The following is a 17,908-nucleotide window of genomic DNA, read 5'->3' as shown; positions in this document are numbered from 1 at the left end:
GACCTCAAGAACAAAAGGCAGGACAGGGTTAGGATGAGCCAGAACTGGAGAGACTGCAAAGGCAGTCTTTAAGACTATCAAAGGCCTTAATGGCAGTAGGTGACCAATGGAGTGGATCATTCTCTTTACGGGTCATGTCTGTGATAGGTTTGACCAAGGAAGAAAAGTTTGTAATAAACTTTCTATAGTAATTGGCGAACCCCAAAAAACGTAGAATAGACCGAAGACCAACTGGGCGAGGCCACTGCAGAACTGCAGATAACTAGTCAGGATCCATGGAGAACCCTGCAACGGAGATAACAACCTAGGAAGGTTACTTGAGTCTGATGGAAGTCACATTTCTCGAGTTTACAAAACAGGCCGTTCTCACTTCGTCTCTGAAGAACCCGTGTAACATCAGAACGATGAGCCTCAAGTGTGGGTGAGTGTATGAGGATGTCGTCTAAGTACACCACAACACACTGTTGCAACATATCTTGTAGGTTCTATCTCTGAAGCTTCCTTGATTGAGGCTTGCAAGCGTTTCGTTCTTTTTGCTGGTTTTTCCCTCAGGGAATCTTGCCTTGATGGTCTTGGGACTTCGGAGGCTTGGTTGCCTTCTTTGTTTTCACCCGACCTGGGAGTCGGTAGGTTTCTAGCCTCCTCAGAGGTTATGGCTCAGTTCCAGAACAGTGACGTTGTCTTGGTTTTCGGGCATGAGATCTTTATGGTTCCGATTGTTGGAAGGCTATCTGGTCTTCCGAACATTCTTTTTCTTTTTTACTTCAGTTGCAGCAGCATTGGCAGATTGGGTTGGTTGCAGGCTGTGGTGCCCTCAGATTTGGGCCACCTTCCTTTTTGCCCTCCTGTTAGCATTCAGTGTCCTTTGTAGCTTGGGTATTCCCACAAGTAATGAATGCATCTGTGGGACTCTCCCTGTATTTAGAAGGAAAACATAAATGATGACTTACCAGATAATTTCCTTTCGTTTGATACAGGGAGAGTCCACAGCTCCCGCCCTTGTTCTCCAATGGGCGGCCCTAGATTTATTTTGTTTTATTCTGGCACCTTTTTCACCCTGATATTTCTCCTACTGTTCATTGTTCCCTCGGCACAATGACTGGGGGATGAGGGAAGTGGGGGGGGGGGGGTATTTAAGCCTTTGGCTGGGGTGTCTTTGTCTCCTCCTGTTGGCCATGTTCTGTATTTCCACAAGTAATGAATGCAGCTGTGGACTCTCCCTGTATCTTTTGAAAGGAAATTATCTGGTCATAATTTATGTTTTTTCAGTTTGCAAATGAAAGTAAAACATTGCACATGGAGCAGTTACTCTGGGGATTTGTTACTAGTTTTATATAAAGAAAAACACATCTTTAAAACGTTTTCTTTCTGACTTTTGCATTTAAGAATAAATGAGAATTTATCTTGAGTAGCATGTCTCTTTAAACAATAACAAAATCAAGTAGACTGTCCCTTTAAAGAAATATATAACTCCTTCCCTACCAATGCCCCAACTTTGCACAACCAACTTTGTTATATTAATATCATTAATAACCTCTAAATCTCTGCCTGTTTCTAAGACACTAAAAACCGCCCCTTATCTCAGGGCATTTTATTTGCTTTTCACAGCAAGACAGTGCCATATAGATAACATTGTGCTCACTCCTATTAACCAGCACTAATTGGCTGAAATGCAAGTTCTTAAAAAAGAATTGAGATAAGGGAGCAATCTGCCGAGGCTTATATACAAGGTGATCACAGAGGTAAAAAGTGTATTACAATAACAGTGTTGGTTATGCAAAACTAAGAAATGGGTAATATAGGCATTTAAACAATAAAAAAAATTCAAGTGGACTGTCCCTTTAACATCACCTTTGTTCACGAAAGTATATCCATTTACAAAATTACTGTTTATTTTTAAATTAAAATATAAAAATGTTTTTAATTGATATTCTTTAAATCAACGTTTCTCCAACATAGGTGTGTCCGGTCCACGGCGTCATCCTTACTTGTGGGAATATTCTCTTCCCCAACAGGAAATGGCAAAGAGCCCAGCAAAGCTGGTCACATGATCCCTCCTAGGCTCCGCCTACCCCAGTCATTCTCTTTGCCGTTGTACAGGCAACATCTCCACGGAGATGGCTTAGAGTTTTTTAGTGTTTAACTGTAGTTTTTCATTATTCAATCAAGAGTTTGTTATTTTCAAATAGTGCTGGTACGTACTATTTACTCAGAAACAGAAAAGAGATGAAGAATTCTGTTTGTATGAGGAAAATGATTTTAGCAACCGTAACTAAAATCCATGGCTGTTCCACACAGGACTGTTGAGAGCAATTAACTTCAGTTGGGGGAACAGTTTGCAGTCTCTTGCTGCTTGAGGTATGACACATTCTAACAAGACGATGTAATGCTGGAAGCTGTCATTTTCCCTATGGGATCCGGTAAGCCATGTTTATTAAGATTGTAAATAAGGGCTTCACAAGGGCTTATTTAAACTGTAGACTTTTTTTGGGCTAAATCGATTGATATTAACACTTATTTAGCCTTGAGGAATCATTTATTCTGGGTATTTTGATTTAATAATATCGGCAGGCACTGTTTTAGACACCTTATTCTTTAGGGGCTTTCCCAAAGCATAGGCAGAGTCTCATTTTCGCGCCGGTGTTGCGCACTTGTTTTTGAGAGGCATGGCATGCAGTCGCATGTGAGAGGAGCTCTGATACTTATAAAAGACTTCTGAAGGCGTCATTTGGTATCGTATTCCCCTTTGGGTTTGGTTGGGTCTCAGCAAAGCAGATACCAGGGACTGTAAAGGGGTTTAAAGCTTAAAACGGCTCCGGTTCCGTTATTTTAAGGGTTAAAGCTTCCAAAATTGGTGTGCAATATTTTCAAGGCTTTAAGACGCTGTGGTGAAAATTTGGTGAATTTTGAACAATTCCTTCATGTTTTTTCGCAATTGCAGTAATAAAGTGTGTTCAGTTTAAAATTTAAAGTGACAGTAACGGTTTTATTTTAAAACGTTTTTTGTACTTTCTGATCAAGTTTATGCCTGTTTAACATGTCTGAACTACCAGATAGACTGTGTTCTGAATGTGGGGAAGCCAGAATTCCTATTCATTTAAATAAATGTGATTTATGTGATAATGACAATGATGCCCAAGATGATTCCTCAAGTGAGGGGAGTAAGCATGGTACTGCATCATTCCCTCCTTCGTCTACACGAGTCTTGCCCACTCAGGAGGCCCCTAGTACATCTAGCGCGCCAATACTCCTTACTATGCAACAATTAACGGCTGTAATGGATAATTCTGTCAAAAACATTTTAGCCAAAATGAACCCTTGTCAGCGTAAGCGTGGCTGCTCTGTTTTAGTTACTGAAGAGCATGACGACGCTGATATTAATATCTCTGAAGGGCCCCTAACCCAATCTGAGGGGGCCAGGGAGGTTTTGTCTGAGGGAGAAATTACTGATTTAGGGAACATTTCTCAGCAGGCTGAATCTGATGTGATTACATTTAAATTTAAATTGGAACATCTCCGCATTTTGCTTAAGGAGGTATTATCCACTCTGGATGATTGTGAAAATTTAGTCATCCCAGAGAAACTATGTAAAATGGACAAGTTCCTAGAGGTGCCGGGGCTCCCAGAAGCTTTTCCTATACCCAAGCGGGTGGCGGACATTGTTAATAAAGAATGGGAAAGGCCCGGTATTCCTTTCGTCCCTCCCCCCATATTTAAAAAATTGTTTCCTATGGTCGACCCCAGAAAGGACTTATGGCAGTCAGTCCCCAAGGTCGAGGGAGCGGTTTCTACTTTAAACAAACGCACCACTATTCCCATAGAGGATAGTTGTGCTTTCAAAGATCCTATGGATAAAAAATTAGAAGGTTTGCTTAAAAAGATGTTTGTTCAGCAGGGTTACCTTCTACAACCCATTTCATGCATTGTCCCTGTCACTACAGCCGCATATTTCTGGTTTGATGAACTGCTTAAGGTGCTCGATAGTGACTCTCCTCCTTATGAGGAGATTATGGACAGAATCAATGCTCTCAAATTGGCTAATTCTTTCACTCTAGACGCCTCTTTGCAATTGGCTAAGTTAGCGGCTAAGAACTCTGGGTTTGCTATTGTGGCGCGCAGAGCGCTTTGGTTGAAATCTTGGTCGGCTGATGCGTCTTCCAAGAACAAGCTACTAAACATTCCTTTCAAGGGGAAAACGCTGTTTGGTCCTGACTTGAAAGAGATTATCTCTGATATCACTGGGGGTAAGGGCCACGCCCTTCCTCAGGATCGGCCCTTCAAGGCAAAAAATAGACCTAATTTTCGTCCCTTTCGTAAAAACGGACCAGCCCAAGGTGCTACGTCCTCTAAGCAAGAGGGTAATACTTCTCAGGCCAAGCCAGCTTGGAGACCAATGCAAGGCTGGAACAAGGGAAAGCAGGCCAAGAAACCTGCCACTGCTACCAAGACAGCATGAAATATTGGCCCCCGATCCGGGACCGGATCTGGTGGGGGGCAGACTCTCTCTCTTCGCTCAGGCTTGGGCAAGAGATGTTCTGGATCCTTGGGCGCTAGAAATAGTCTCCCAGGGTTATCTTCTGGAATTCAAGGGACTTCCCCCAAGGGGGAGGTTCCACAAGTCGCAGTTGTCTTCAGACCACATAAAAAGACAGGCGTTCTTACATTGTGTAGAAGACCTGTTAAAAATGGGAGTGATTCATCCTGTTCCATTAAGAGAACAAGGGATGGGGTTCTACTCCAATCTGTTCATAGTTCCCAAAAAAGAGGGAACGTTCAGACCAATCCTAGATCTCAAGATCTTAAACAAATTTCTCAAGGTTCCATCGTTCAAGATGGAAACCATTCGAACTATCCTTCCTTCCATCCAGGAAGGTCAATTTATGACCACGGTGGATTTAAAGGATGCGTATCTACATATTCCTATCCACAAGGAACATCATCGGTTCCTAAGGTTTGCATTCCTGGACAAACATTACCAGTTCGTGGCGCTTCCTTTCGGATTAGCCACTGCTCCAAGGATTTTCACAAAGGTACTAGGGTCCCTTCTAGCGGTGCTAAGACCAAAGGGCATTGCAGTAGTACCTTACCTGGACGACATTCTGATTCAAGCGTCGTCCCTTCCTCAAGCAAAGGCTCACACGGACATTGTCCTGGCCTTTCTCAGATCTCACGGCTGGAAAGTGAACGTGGAAAAGAGTTCTCTATCCCCGTCAACAAGGGTTCCCTTCTTGGGAACAATTATAGACTCCTTAGAAATGAGGATCTTTCTAACGGAGGCCAGAACAACAAAGCTTCTGGACTCTTGTCGGATACTTCATTCCGTTCCTCTTCCTTCCATAGCTCAGTGCATGGAAGTGATCGGGTTGATGGTGGCGGCGATGGACATAGTTCCTTTTGCGCGCATTCATCTAAGACCATTACAACTGTGCATGCTCAGTCAGTGGAATGGGGACTATACAGACTTGTCTCCGAAGATACAAGTAAATCAGAGGACCAGAGACTCACTCCGTTGGTGGCTGTCCCTGGACAATCTGTCTCAAGGGATGATGTTCCACAGACCAGAGTGGGTCATTGTCACGACCGACGCCAGTCTGATAGGCTGGGGCGCGGTCTGGGGATCCCTGAAAGCTCAGGGTCTTTGGTCTCGGGAAGAATCTCTTCTACCGATAAATATTCTGGAACTGAGAGCGATATTCAATGCGCTCCAGGCCTGGCCCCAGCTGGCGAGGACCAGGTTCATACGGTTTCAATCAGACAACATGACGACTGTTGCGTACATCAACCATCAGGGGGGAACAAGGAGTTCCCTAGCGATGGAAGAAGTAACCAAAATTATTCTTTGGGCGGAGTCTCACTCCTGCCACCTGTCTGCTATCCACATCCCAGGAGTGGAAAATTGGGAAGCGGATTTTCTGAGTCGTCAGACATTGCATCCGGGGGAGTGGGAACTCCATCCGGAAATCTTTGCCCAAGTCACTCACCTGTGGGGCATTCCAGACATGGATCTGATGGCCTCTCGTCAGAACTTCAAAGTTCCTTGCTACGGGGCCAGATCCAGGGATCCCAAGGCGGCTCTAGTGGATGCACTAGTAGCACCTTGGACCTTCAAACTAGCTTATGTGTTCCCGCCATTTCCTCTCATCCCCAGGCTGATAGCCAGGATCAAGCAGGAGAGGGCGTCGGTGATCTTGATAGCTCCTGCGTGGCCACGCAGGACTTGGTATGCAGATCTGGTGAATATGTCATCGGCTCCACCTTGGAAGCTACCTTTGAGACGAGACCTTCTTGTTCAGGGTCCGTTCGAACATCCGAATCTGGTTTCACTCCAGCTGACTGCTTGGAGATTGAACGCTTGATTTTATCGAAGCGAGGATTCTCAGATTCTGTGATCGATACTCTTGTTCAGGCCAGAAAGCCTGTGACTAGAAAGATTTACCACAAAATTTGGAAAAAATATATCTGTTGGTGTGAATCTAAAGGATTCCCTTGGGACAAGGTTAAGATTCCTAGGATTCTATCCTTCCTTCAAGAAGGATTGGAAAAAGGATTATCTGCAAGTTCCCTGAAGGGACAGATTTCTGCCTTGTCGGTATTACTTCACAAAAAGCTGGCAGCTGTGCCAGATGTTCAAGCCTTTGTTCAGGCTCTGGTTAGAATCAAGCCTGTTTACAAACCTTTGACTCCTCCTTGGAGTCTCAATTTAGTTCTTTCAGTTCTTCAGGGGGTTCCGTTTGAACCCTTACATTCCGTTGATATTAAGTTATTATCTTGGAAAGTTTTGTTTTTAGTTGCGATTTCTTCTGCTAGAAGAGTCTCAGAATTATCTGCTCTGCAGTGTTCTCCTCCTTATCTGGTGTTCCATGCAGATAAGGTGGTTTTACGTACTAAACCTGGTTTTCTTCCAAAAGTTGTTTCTAACAAAAACATTAACCAGGAGATTATCGTACCTTCTCTGTGTCCAAAACCAGTTTCAAAGAAGGAACGTTTGTTGCACAATTTGGATGTTGTTCGCGCTCTAAAATTCTATTTAGATGCTACAAAGGATTTTAGACAAACATCTTCCTTGTTTGTTGTTTATTCAGGTAAAAGGAGAGGTCAAAAAGCAACTTCTACCTCTCTCTCTTTTTGGATTAAAAGCATCATCAGATTGGCTTACGAGACTGCCGGACGGCAGCCTCCCGAAAGAATCACAGCTCATTCCACTAGGGCTGTGGCTTCCACATGGGCCTTCAAGAACGAGGCTTCGGTTGATCAGATATGTAGGGCAGCGACTTGGTCTTCACTGCACACTTTTACCAAATTTTACAAGTTTGATACTTTTGCTTCTTCTGAGGCTATTTTTGGGAGAAAGGTTTTGCAAGCCGTGGTGCCTTCCATTTAGGTGACCTGATTTGCTCCCTCCCTTCATCCGTGTCCTAAAGCTTTGGTATTGGTTCCCACAAGTAAGGATGACGCCGTGGACCGGACACACCTATGTTGGAGAAAACAGAATTTATGTTTACCTGATAAATTTCTTTCTCCAACGGTGTGTCCGGTCCACGGCCCGCCCTGGTTTTTTTAATCAGGTCTGATATTTTATTTTCTTTAACTACAGTCACCACGGTACCATATGGTTTCTCCTATGCAAATATTCCTCCTTAACGTCGGTCGAATGACTGGGGTAGGCGGAGCCTAGGAGGGATCATGTGACCAGCTTTGCTGGGCTCTTTGCCATTTCCTGTTGGGGAAGAGAATATTCCCACAAGTAAGGATGACGCCGTGGACCGGACACACCGTTGGAGAAAGAAATTTATCAGGTAAACATAAATTCTGTTTTTGGATTTCATTTTGCAGGCTGGTGCCGTTCAAGAACATATGAGATCTAAATGTGGACGTGACAGACAATGGAGCAATTCAAGAGTATTGTAGCTATTTTGGATGTATGTAATTCTTAATGTTTTAATAGCAAGTGTCTATGTCTACAATTCAGAACTGATTGTCTTAGTTCGTTCTTACTGTTCAGTCATTTTGACTAAATAAACAAAGGCTGAAATGTGCTATGTTTCTATGATAATAAAAGTGTAATTTGTATCTTAAGTGATTTTAATGCATGTAAAATGCTCTATGACACACATTGTTAAAGATGCAAACACACACCGATAGGTTCATAGATCCTTAAACCAACCCACCCAAACAAATAAATACTTAAAGTGACACACAGTGAGAGGTAATGATTAAGTGCTGTAATGTGCTAGAGCATTATATTATTGTGCTGTCACTTGGACTTAAAGGGACACTGAACCCAACTTTTTTTATTTCGTGATTCAGATAGAGGATGCAATTTTAAGCAACTTTCTAATTTACTCCTATTATCAAATGTTATTCATTCTCTTGGTATCTTTATTTGAAAAGCAAGAATGTATGTTTAGATGCCGGCCCTTTTTTGGTGAACAACCTTGGTTGTTCTTGCTGATTTGTGGATAAATTCACCCACCAATAAACAAGTGCTGTCCAGGGACTGAACCAAAAATTGGCTGGCTCCTTAGCTTAGATACCATCAGAAAGAAGAATTTCCCTTTAGATAAACAGCGCACTGTGTGCTTACGGGTATGGGATCCCACTGTGGGCTCAAATGTCAATGTCCCAATCACATATACAGAACCATATGCTCAAATAAAGTAGACAGTAGTCACAACTATGTTGCATATGACTTACTGTTTCTTGCTTGTAGTTTCTCTGTTGTGTCCCTCTCCGTGTTCCGCGATAAAACAGTATCCATGCAATAGGCACCGGGCAGTCTCAGCGTCTCTGCTCCATTCCACAGCGCTTCACGCTACACGCTGCTCTCAGGCTCCACCTACTTCCCTTCAGAAAAAAACATCCAGCTGCAAACCGCTAATTACGGATCCCAAGCCAAAGTAACAAATTTCAAAGGGTGAGGCAACGATGGTAAAAGTTTAAAAATAACTTTTATTGTAGCTTTTAAAATAGTGTCAAACAGGGTCAAGAGGACAGTGCAGTACCGGTCTCTGCACTGGCCTCTTGACCCTGTTTGACACTATTTTAAAAGCTACAATAAAAGTTATTTTTTAAACTTTTACCATCGCTGCCTCGCCTTTGAAATTCCTTAGCTTAGATGCCTTCTTTTTCAAATAAAGATAGCAAGAGAACGAAGAAACATTGATAATAGGAATACATTAGAAAGTTGCTTAAAATTGCATGCTCTATCTGAATCATGAAAAAAAAAATTGGGTTCATTGTCCCTTTAAGTCAACTGAGCCATGAGCCATTGGCCGTGTTCAGCTCTGGATCAGCAGTGTATTTCTGCTCCAGAACAGACTAACTATGCGCCTAATCCCTCAGTTTTGCCAAACACATATTCCTGTTCAAACAATACTGAAATAATAATATGCCCTAGCACATATGAGCCTTTTATTATTGTTAATTGAGCCCTATTGATTAGTTTAGAGTAGTGTCTATTGTATCTAATTTAGATTGGCTGAAAGAACAGGTGTGTCAAATCAATTCAGCAGAGTTTTTGCACATTGTTTTCTTAGCCACTTACTATGATAATTTCTTACATATAATGATCTTGTTAAAGGGTAATGTTACCTAAATGTTGAGCCACTTGAAAGTGATCCTGTAAAAAGCTGATTAAAAAATATCACCTGAACATCTCTATGTAAAAAAGAAAGGTATTTTACCTCAAAATGTCCTAAGTATTCACACCCCATTGTAAAGGACTTTAAGCAGCAAATCAATATGAATGTCCCGGGACCTGCAAGGGGGCGTGCCTCACGCACACTCATGTTATTTCCCTATTCAGTTTAAGGAAGTTTACTATCAAACCTCACAGTAAAACAGTTCATGACCACAACACTGCAGATGCTGATCGGCTGCTGTTCATTTCTTCCTTTTTTTTTTTTCTTTTTTACCTGCAGCTGGGCAGTAACTGAAAGATAACTTTTTACAGAACACTTACTATGGTAAGCTTAGGAAATTGTGAGGTAAAATATCCTCCTTTCTCCAACATAGGTGTGTCCGGTCCACGGCGTCATCCTTACTTGTGGGATATTCTCTTCCCCAACAGGAAATGGCAAAGAGCCCAGCAAAGCTGGTCACATGATCCCTCCTAGGCTCCGCCTACCCCAGTCATTCTCTTTGCCGTTGTACAGGCAACATCTCCACGGAGATGGCTTAGAGTTTTTTAGTGTTTAACTGTAGTTTTTATTATTCAATCAAGAGTTTGTTATTTTAAAATAGTGCTGGTATGTACTATTTACTCAGAAACAGAAAAGAGATGAAGATTTCTGTTTGTATGAGGAAAATGATTTTAGCACCGTAACTAAAATCCATGGCTGTTCCACACAGGACTGTTGAGAGCAATTAACTTCAGTTGGGGGAACAGTGTGCAGTCTCTTACTGCTTGAGGTATGACACATTCTAACAAGACGATGTAATGCTGGAAGCTGTCATTTTCCCTATGGGATCCGGTAAGCCATGTTTATTAAGATAGTAAATAAGGGCTTCACAAGGGCTTATTAAGACTGTAGACTTTTTCTGGGCTAAATCGATTCATTATAACACATATTTAGCCTTGAGGAATCATTTATTCTGGGTATTTTGATATGATTATATCGGCAGGCACTGTTTTAGATAGGGGCTTTCCCTAATCATAGTCAGAGCCTCATTTTCGCGCCGGTATGGCGCACTTGTTTTTGAGACAGCATGGCATGCAGCTGCATGTGTGTGGAGCTCTGATACATAGAAAAGTCTTTCTGAAGGCATCATTTGGTATCGTATTCCCCTTTGGGCTTGGTTGGGTCTCAGCAAAGCAGATTCCAGGGACTGTAAAGGGGTTAAATATAAAAACGGCTCCGGTTCCGTTATTTTAAGGGTTAAAGCTTCCAAATTTGGTGTGCAATACTTTTAAGGCTTTAAGACACTGTGGTGAAATTTTGGTGAATTTTGAACAATTCCTTCATACTTTTTCGCAATTGCAGTAATAAAGTGTGTTTAGTTTAAAATTTAAAGTGACAGTAACGGTTTTATTTTAAAACGTTTTTTGTGCTTTGTTATCAAGTTTATGCCTGTTTAACATGTCTGAACTACCAGATAGATTGTGTTCTGACTGTGGGGAAACCAAGGTTCCTTATCATTTAACTATATGTATTTTATGTCATAAAAAAAAAAAAAAAAAAAAAAAAAAAAAATTTAGTAAAAATGATGCCCAAGATGATTCCTCAAGTGAGGGGAGTAAGCATGGTACTGCATCATCCCCTCCTTCGTCTACACCAGTCTTGCCCATACAGGAGGCCCCTAGTACATCTAGTGCGCCAATACTCCTTACTATGCAACATTTAACGGCTGTAATGGATAATTCTATCAAAAACATTTTAGCCAATATGCCCACTTATCAGCGAAAGCGCGACTGCTCTGTTTTAGAAAATTCTGTAGAGCATGAGAACGCTGATGATATGGTTTCTGAAGGGCCCCTACACCAGTCTGAGGGGGCCAGGGAGGTTTTGTCTGTGGGAGAAATTTCAGATTCAGGAAACATTTCTCAACAAGCTGAACCTGATGTGATTACTTTTAAATTTAACTTGGAACATTTCCGCGCTCTGCTTAAGGAGGTGTTATCCAATTTGAATGATTGTGATTATCTGGTCATTCCAGAACCACTATGTAAAATGGAAAAGTTCTTAGAGGCCCCGGGGCCCCCCGAAGCTTTTCCTATATCCAAGCGGGTGGCGTACATTGTTAGTAAAGAATGGGACAGGCCCGGTATACCTTTAGTACCTCCCCCCATATTTATAAAATTGTTTTCCTATAGTCGACCCCAGAAAGGACTGATGGCAGACAGTCCCCAAGGTCGAGGGGGCGGTTTCTACTCTACACAAGCGCGCCACTATACCCATAGAAGATAGTTGTGCTTTCCAAGATCCTATGGATAAAAAATTAGAAGGTCTGCTAAAAAAGATGTTTGTTCAGCAAGGTTCCCTTCTACAACCAATTGCATGCATTGTCCCTGTCACTGCAGCCGCGTGTTTCTAGTTTGATGAGCTAGGAAAGGCGATTATTAGTAATTCTTCTTCTTATGAGGAGATTATGGACAGAATTCGTGCTCTTAAATTGGCTAATTCTTTCACCCTAGACGCCACCTTGCAATTGGCTAGGTTAGCGGCGAAAAAATTCTGGGTTTGCTATTGTGGCGCAGAGCGCTTTGGTTAAAATCTTGGGCAGCGGATGCGTCTTCCAAGAACAAATTGCTTGACATTCCTTTCAAGGGGAAAACACTCTTTGGCCCTGACTTGAAAGAGATTATCTCTGATATCACTGGGGGCAAGGGCCACGCCCTTCCTCAGGATAGGTCTTTTCAAGACCAAACATAAACCTAAGTTTCGTCCCTTTCGCAGAAACGGATCAGCCCCAAGGGCTACGTCCTCTAAGCAGGAAGGTAATAGAAACCTGCCACTGCTACCAAGACAGCATGAAATGCGGGCCCCCGATCCGGGACCGGATCTGGTGGGGGGCAGACTCTCTCTCTTCGCTCAGGCTTGGGCAAGAGATGTTCTGGATCCTTGGGCGCTAGAAATAGTCTCCCAAGGTTATTCTCTGGAGTTCAAGGGGCTTCCTCCAAGGGGGAGGTTCCACAGGTCTCAGTTGTCTTCGGACCACATAAGAAGACAGGCATTCTTACATTGGGTAGAAGACCTGCTAAAAATGGGAGTGATTCATCCTGTTCCATTAGGAGAACAAGGGATGGGGTTCTACTCCAATCTGTTCATAGTTCCCAAAAAAGAGGGAACGTTCAGACCAATCTTAGATCTCAAGATCTTGAACAAGTTTCTCAAGGTTCCATCGTTCAAGATGGAAACCATTCGAACACTTCTTCCTTCCATCCAGGAAGGTCAATTCATGACCAAGGTGGATTTCAAGGATGCGTATCTACATATTCCTATCCACAAGGAACATCATCGGTTCCTAAGGTTTGCATTCCTGGACAAGCATTTCCAGTTCGTGGCGTTTTCTTTCGGATTAGCCACTGCTCCTAGGATTTTCTCATAGGTACTAGGGTCCCTTCTGGCGGTGCTAAGACCAAGGGGCATTGCTGTAGTACCTTACTTGGACGACATTCTGATTCGAGCGTCGTCCCTTCCTCAAGTAAAGGCTCACACGGACATTGTCCTGGCCTTTCTCAGATCTCACGGATGGAAAGTGAACGTGGAAAAGAGTTCTCTATCTCCGTCAACGAGGTTTCCCTTCTTGGGAACTATAATAGACTCCTTAGAAATGAGGATTTTTCTGACGGAAGCCAGAAAAACAAAACTTCTAGACTCTTGTCGGATACTTCATTCCGTTCCTCTTCCTTCCATAGCGCAGTGCATGGAAGTGATAGGTTTGATGGTAGCGGCAATGGACATAGTTCCTTTTGTGCGCATTCATCTAAGACCATTACAACTGTTCATGCTCAGTCAGTGGAATGGGAACTATTCAGACTTGTCTCCGAAGATACAAGTAAATCAGAGGACCAGAGACTCATTCCGTTGGTGGCTGTCCCTGGACAACCTGTCACAAGGGATGACCTTCCGCAGACCAGAGTGGGTCATTGTCCCGACCGACGCCAGTCTGATGGGCTGGGGCGCGGTCTGGGGATCCCTGAAAGCTCAGGGTCTTTGGTCTCGGGTAGAATCTCTTCTACCGATAAATATTCTGGAACTGAGAGCGATATTCAATGCTCTCAAAGCTTGGCCTCAGCTAGCGAGGGCCAAGTTCATACATCAACCATCAGGGGGGAACAAGGAGTTCCCTAGCGATGGAAGAAGTGACCAAGATCATTCTATGGGCGGAGTCTCACTCCTGCCACCTGTCTGCTATCCACATCCCAGGAGTGGAAAATTGGGAAGCGGATTTTCTGAGTCGTCAGACATTGCATCCGGGGGAGTGGGAACTCCATCCGGAAATCTTTGCCCAAGTCACTCAACCGTGGGGCATTCCAGACATGGATCTGATGGCCTCTCGTCAGAACTTCAGAGTTCCTTACTACGGGTACAGATCCAGGGATCCCAAGGCGGCTCTAGTGGATGCACTAGTAGCACCTTGGACCTTCAAACTAGCTTATGTGTTCCCGCCGTTGCCTCTCATCCCCAGGCTGGTAGCCAGGATCAATCAGGAGAGGGCGTCGGTGATTTTGATAGCTCCTGCGTGGCCACGCAGGACTTGGTATGCAGATCTGGTGAATATGTCATCGGCTCCACCATGGAAGCTACCTTTGAGACGAGACCTTCTTGTTCTAGGTCCGTTCGACCCACTCCAGCTGACTGCTTGGAGATTGAACGCTTGCTCTTATCAAAGCGAGGGTTCTCAGATTCTGTTATTAATACTCTTGTTCAGGCCTGAAAGCCTGTAACCAGAAAAATTACCACATAATTTGGTATATCTGTTGGTGTGAATCTGCAGGATTCCCTTGGGACAAGGTTAAGATTCCTAAGAGTCTATCCTTCCTTCGAGAAGGATTGGAAAAAGGATTATCTGCAAGTTCCTTGATGGGACAGATTTCTGCCTTGTCTGTGTTACTTCACAAAAAGCTGGCAGCTGTGCCAGATGTTCTAGCCTTTGTTCAGGCTCTGGTTAGAATCAAGCCTGTTTACAAAATTTTGACTCCTCCTTGGAGTCTCAACCTAGTTCTTTCAGTTCTTCAGGGGGTTCCGTTTGAACCCTTACATTCCGTTGATATTAAGTTATTATCTTGGAAAGTTTTGTTTTTGGTTGCAATTTCTTCTGCTAGAAGAGTTTCAGAATTATCTGCTCTGCAGTGTTCTTCTCCTTATCTGGTGTTCCATGCAGATAAGGTGGTTTTGCGTACTAAACCTGGTTTTCTTCCAAAAGTTGTTTCTAACAAAAACATTAACCAGGAGATAGTTGTGCCTTCTTTGTGTCCTAATCCAGTTTCAAAGAAGGAACGTTTGTTGCACAACTTGGATGTAGTTCGTGCTCTCAAATTTTACTTAGCAGCTACTAAGGATTTCAGACAAACTTTGTCTTTGTTTGTTGTTTATTCTGGTAAACGGAGAGGTCAAAAAGCAACTTCTACCTCTCTCTCCTTCTGGATTAAAAGCATTATCCGATTGGCTTATGAGACTGCCGGACGGCAGCCTCCTGAAAGAATCACAGCTCACTCCACTAGGGCTGTGGCTTCCACATGGGCCTTCAAGAACGAGGCTTCTGTTGATCAGATATGTAAGGCAGCGACTTGGTCTTCACTGCACACTTTTTCTAAATTTTACAAATTTGATACTTTTGCTTCTTCTGAGGCTATTTTTGGGAGAAAGGTTTTGCAAGCCGTGGTGCCTTCCATTTAGGTGACCTGATTTGCTCCCTCCCTTCATCCGTGTCCTAAAGCTTTGGTATTGGTTCCCACAAGTAAGGATGACGCCGTGGACCGGACACACCTATGTTGGAGAAAACAGAATTTATGTTTACCTGATAAATTACTTTCTCCAACGGTGTGTCCGGTCCACGGCCCGCCCTGGTTTTTTAATCAGGTCTGATGATTTATTTTCTTTAACTACAGTCACCACGGTAACATATGGTTTCTCCTATGCAAATATTCCTCCTTAACGTCGGTCGAATGACTGGGGTAGGCGGAGCCTAGGAGGGATCATGTGACCAGCTTTGCTGGGCTCTTTGCCATTTCCTGTTGGGGAAGAGAATATCCCACAAGTAAGGATGACGCCGTGGACCGGACACACCGTTGGAGAAAGTAATTTATCAGGTAAACATAAATTCTGTTTTTCTTCTGTTAAGTGTGATCAGTCCACGGGTCATCATTACTTCTGGGATATTAACTCCTCCCCAACAGGAAGTGCAAGAGGATTCACCCAGCAGAGCTGCATATAGCTCCTCCCCTCTACGTCACTCCCAGTCATTCTCTTGCACCCAACGACTAGATAGGAGGTGTGAGAGGGCTATGGTGATTATACTTAGTTTTATATCTTCAATCAAAAGTTTGTTATTTTAAAATAGCACCGGAGTGTGTTATTACCTCTCTGGCAGAGTTTGACGAAGAATCTACCAGAGTTTTTGCTATGATTTTAGCCGGAGTAGTTAAGATCATATTGCTGTTTCTCGGCCATCTGAGGAGAGGTAAACTTCAGATCAGGGGACAGCGGGCAGATGAATCTGCATAGAGGTATGTAGCAGCTTTTATTTTCTGACAATGGAATTGATGAGAAAATCCTGCCATACCGATATAATGTCATGTATGTATACTTTACACTTCAGTATTCTGGGGAATGGTACTTCACTAGAATTACACTGTAAGAAGTACATTAAGCTGTTTAATAACTAGAAATTATGTTTAACGTTTTTGCTGGAATGTAAAATCGTTTTCATTTGCTGAGGTACTGAGTGAATAAATGTTTGGGCACCATTTTCCCACTTGGCAGTTGCTTAATCTTTTTCTGACAGTTTCTGTTCTCTCTCACTGCTGTGTGTGAGGGGGAAGGGACGTTTTTTGGCGCCTTTTCTATGCATCAGTTATTTCAGTCAGCAGCTCTTTGTATTTCCTGCATGATCCGGTTCATCTCTACAGAACTCAGGGGTCTTCAAACTTATTTTGAGGGAGGTAATTTCTCTCAGCAGAGCTGTGAGAATTATAGTTGACTGTGATATAAAACGTTTATTCTGTAATTGTTTCCTGCTTTCAGAATTTGTTATCTTTGCTATTGGGATTAAACCTTTGCTAAAGTTGTGTTGTTTACAAGGATTGAGGCTATAACTGTTTCAATTTATTAATTTTCAACTGTCATAGATTTTCTGTGCTTCTTAAAGGCACAGTACGTTTTTAATATTATTCTAATTGAATTGTATTCTAAGTTGCAAGTTTATTTGCTAGTGTGTTAAACATGTCTGATTCAGAGGAAGATACCTGTGTCATTTGTTGCAATGCCAAAGTGGAGCCCAATAGAAATTTATGTACTAACTGTATTGATGCTACTTTAAATAAAAGTCAATCTGTACAAATTGAACAAATTTCACCAAACAACGAGGGGAGAGTTATGCCGACTAACTCGCCTCACGTGCCAGTACCTGCATCTCCTGCTCGGGAGGTGCGTGATATTGTAGCGCCGAGTACATCTGGCCGGCCATTACAAATCACATTACAGGATATGGCTTCTGTTATGACTGAAGTTTTGGCTAAATTACCAGAACTAAGAGGTAAGCGTGATCACTCTGGGGTGAGAACAGAGTGCGCTGATAATATTAGGGCCATGTCAGATACTGCGTCACAGGTTGCAGAACATGAGGACGGAGAACTTCATCCTGTGGGTGACGGTTCTGATCCAAACAGACTGGATTCAGATATTTCAAATTTTAAATTTAAACTGGAAAACCTCCGTGTATTACTAGGGGAGGTGTTAGCGGCTCTGAATGATTGTAACACAGTTGCAATACCAGAGAAAATGTGTAGGTTGAATAAATATTTTGCGGTACCGACGAGTACTGAGGTTTTTCCTATACCTAAGAGAATTACTGAAATTGTTTCTAAGGAGTGGGATAGACCCGGTGTGCCGTTCTCACCCCCTCCGATATTTAGAAAAATGTTTCCAATAGACGCCACCACACGGGACTTATGGCAAGCGGTCCCTAAGGTAGAGGGAGCAGTTTCTACTTTAGCTAAGCGTACCACTATCCCGGTGGAGGATAGCTGTGCTTTTTCAGATCCAATGGATAAAAAATTAGAGGGTTACCTTAAGAAAATGTTTGTTCAACAAGGTTTTATATTGCAACCCCTTGCATGCATTGCGCCGATCACGGCTGCAGCGGCGTTCTGGATTGAGTCTCTGGAAGAGAACATTAGTTCAGCTACTCTGGACGACATTACGGACAGGCTTAGAGTCCTTAAACTAGCTAATTCATTCATTTC

At 42.9% G+C, this 17,908-nt stretch overlaps 1 protein-coding gene across 1 annotated transcript in view; it reads left to right on the top strand.

The window, feature by feature from the left end:
* CDC42SE1 (CDC42 small effector 1) overlaps nucleotides 1-17,908 on the top strand; it is a 163,041-nt gene that overhangs the window by 136,587 nt on the left and 8,546 nt on the right. Inside the window, exon 4 of the mRNA XM_053704879.1 lies at nucleotides 7,834-7,919. Coding sequence (XP_053560854.1) covers nucleotides 7,834-7,908 — 75 coding nt within the window. The 3' untranslated portion in view covers nucleotides 7,909-7,919. The remainder of the gene's footprint in view (nucleotides 1-7,833; nucleotides 7,920-17,908) is intronic.

Source organism: Bombina bombina, chromosome 1, assembly GCF_027579735.1.
Source record: "Bombina bombina isolate aBomBom1 chromosome 1, aBomBom1.pri, whole genome shotgun sequence".
NCBI classification, from domain to species: Eukaryota; Metazoa; Chordata; class Amphibia; order Anura; family Bombinatoridae; genus Bombina; species Bombina bombina.
The sequence above is the reverse complement of the archived record's forward strand: the minus strand, read 5'-3'. Positions and strand labels throughout refer to the sequence as shown.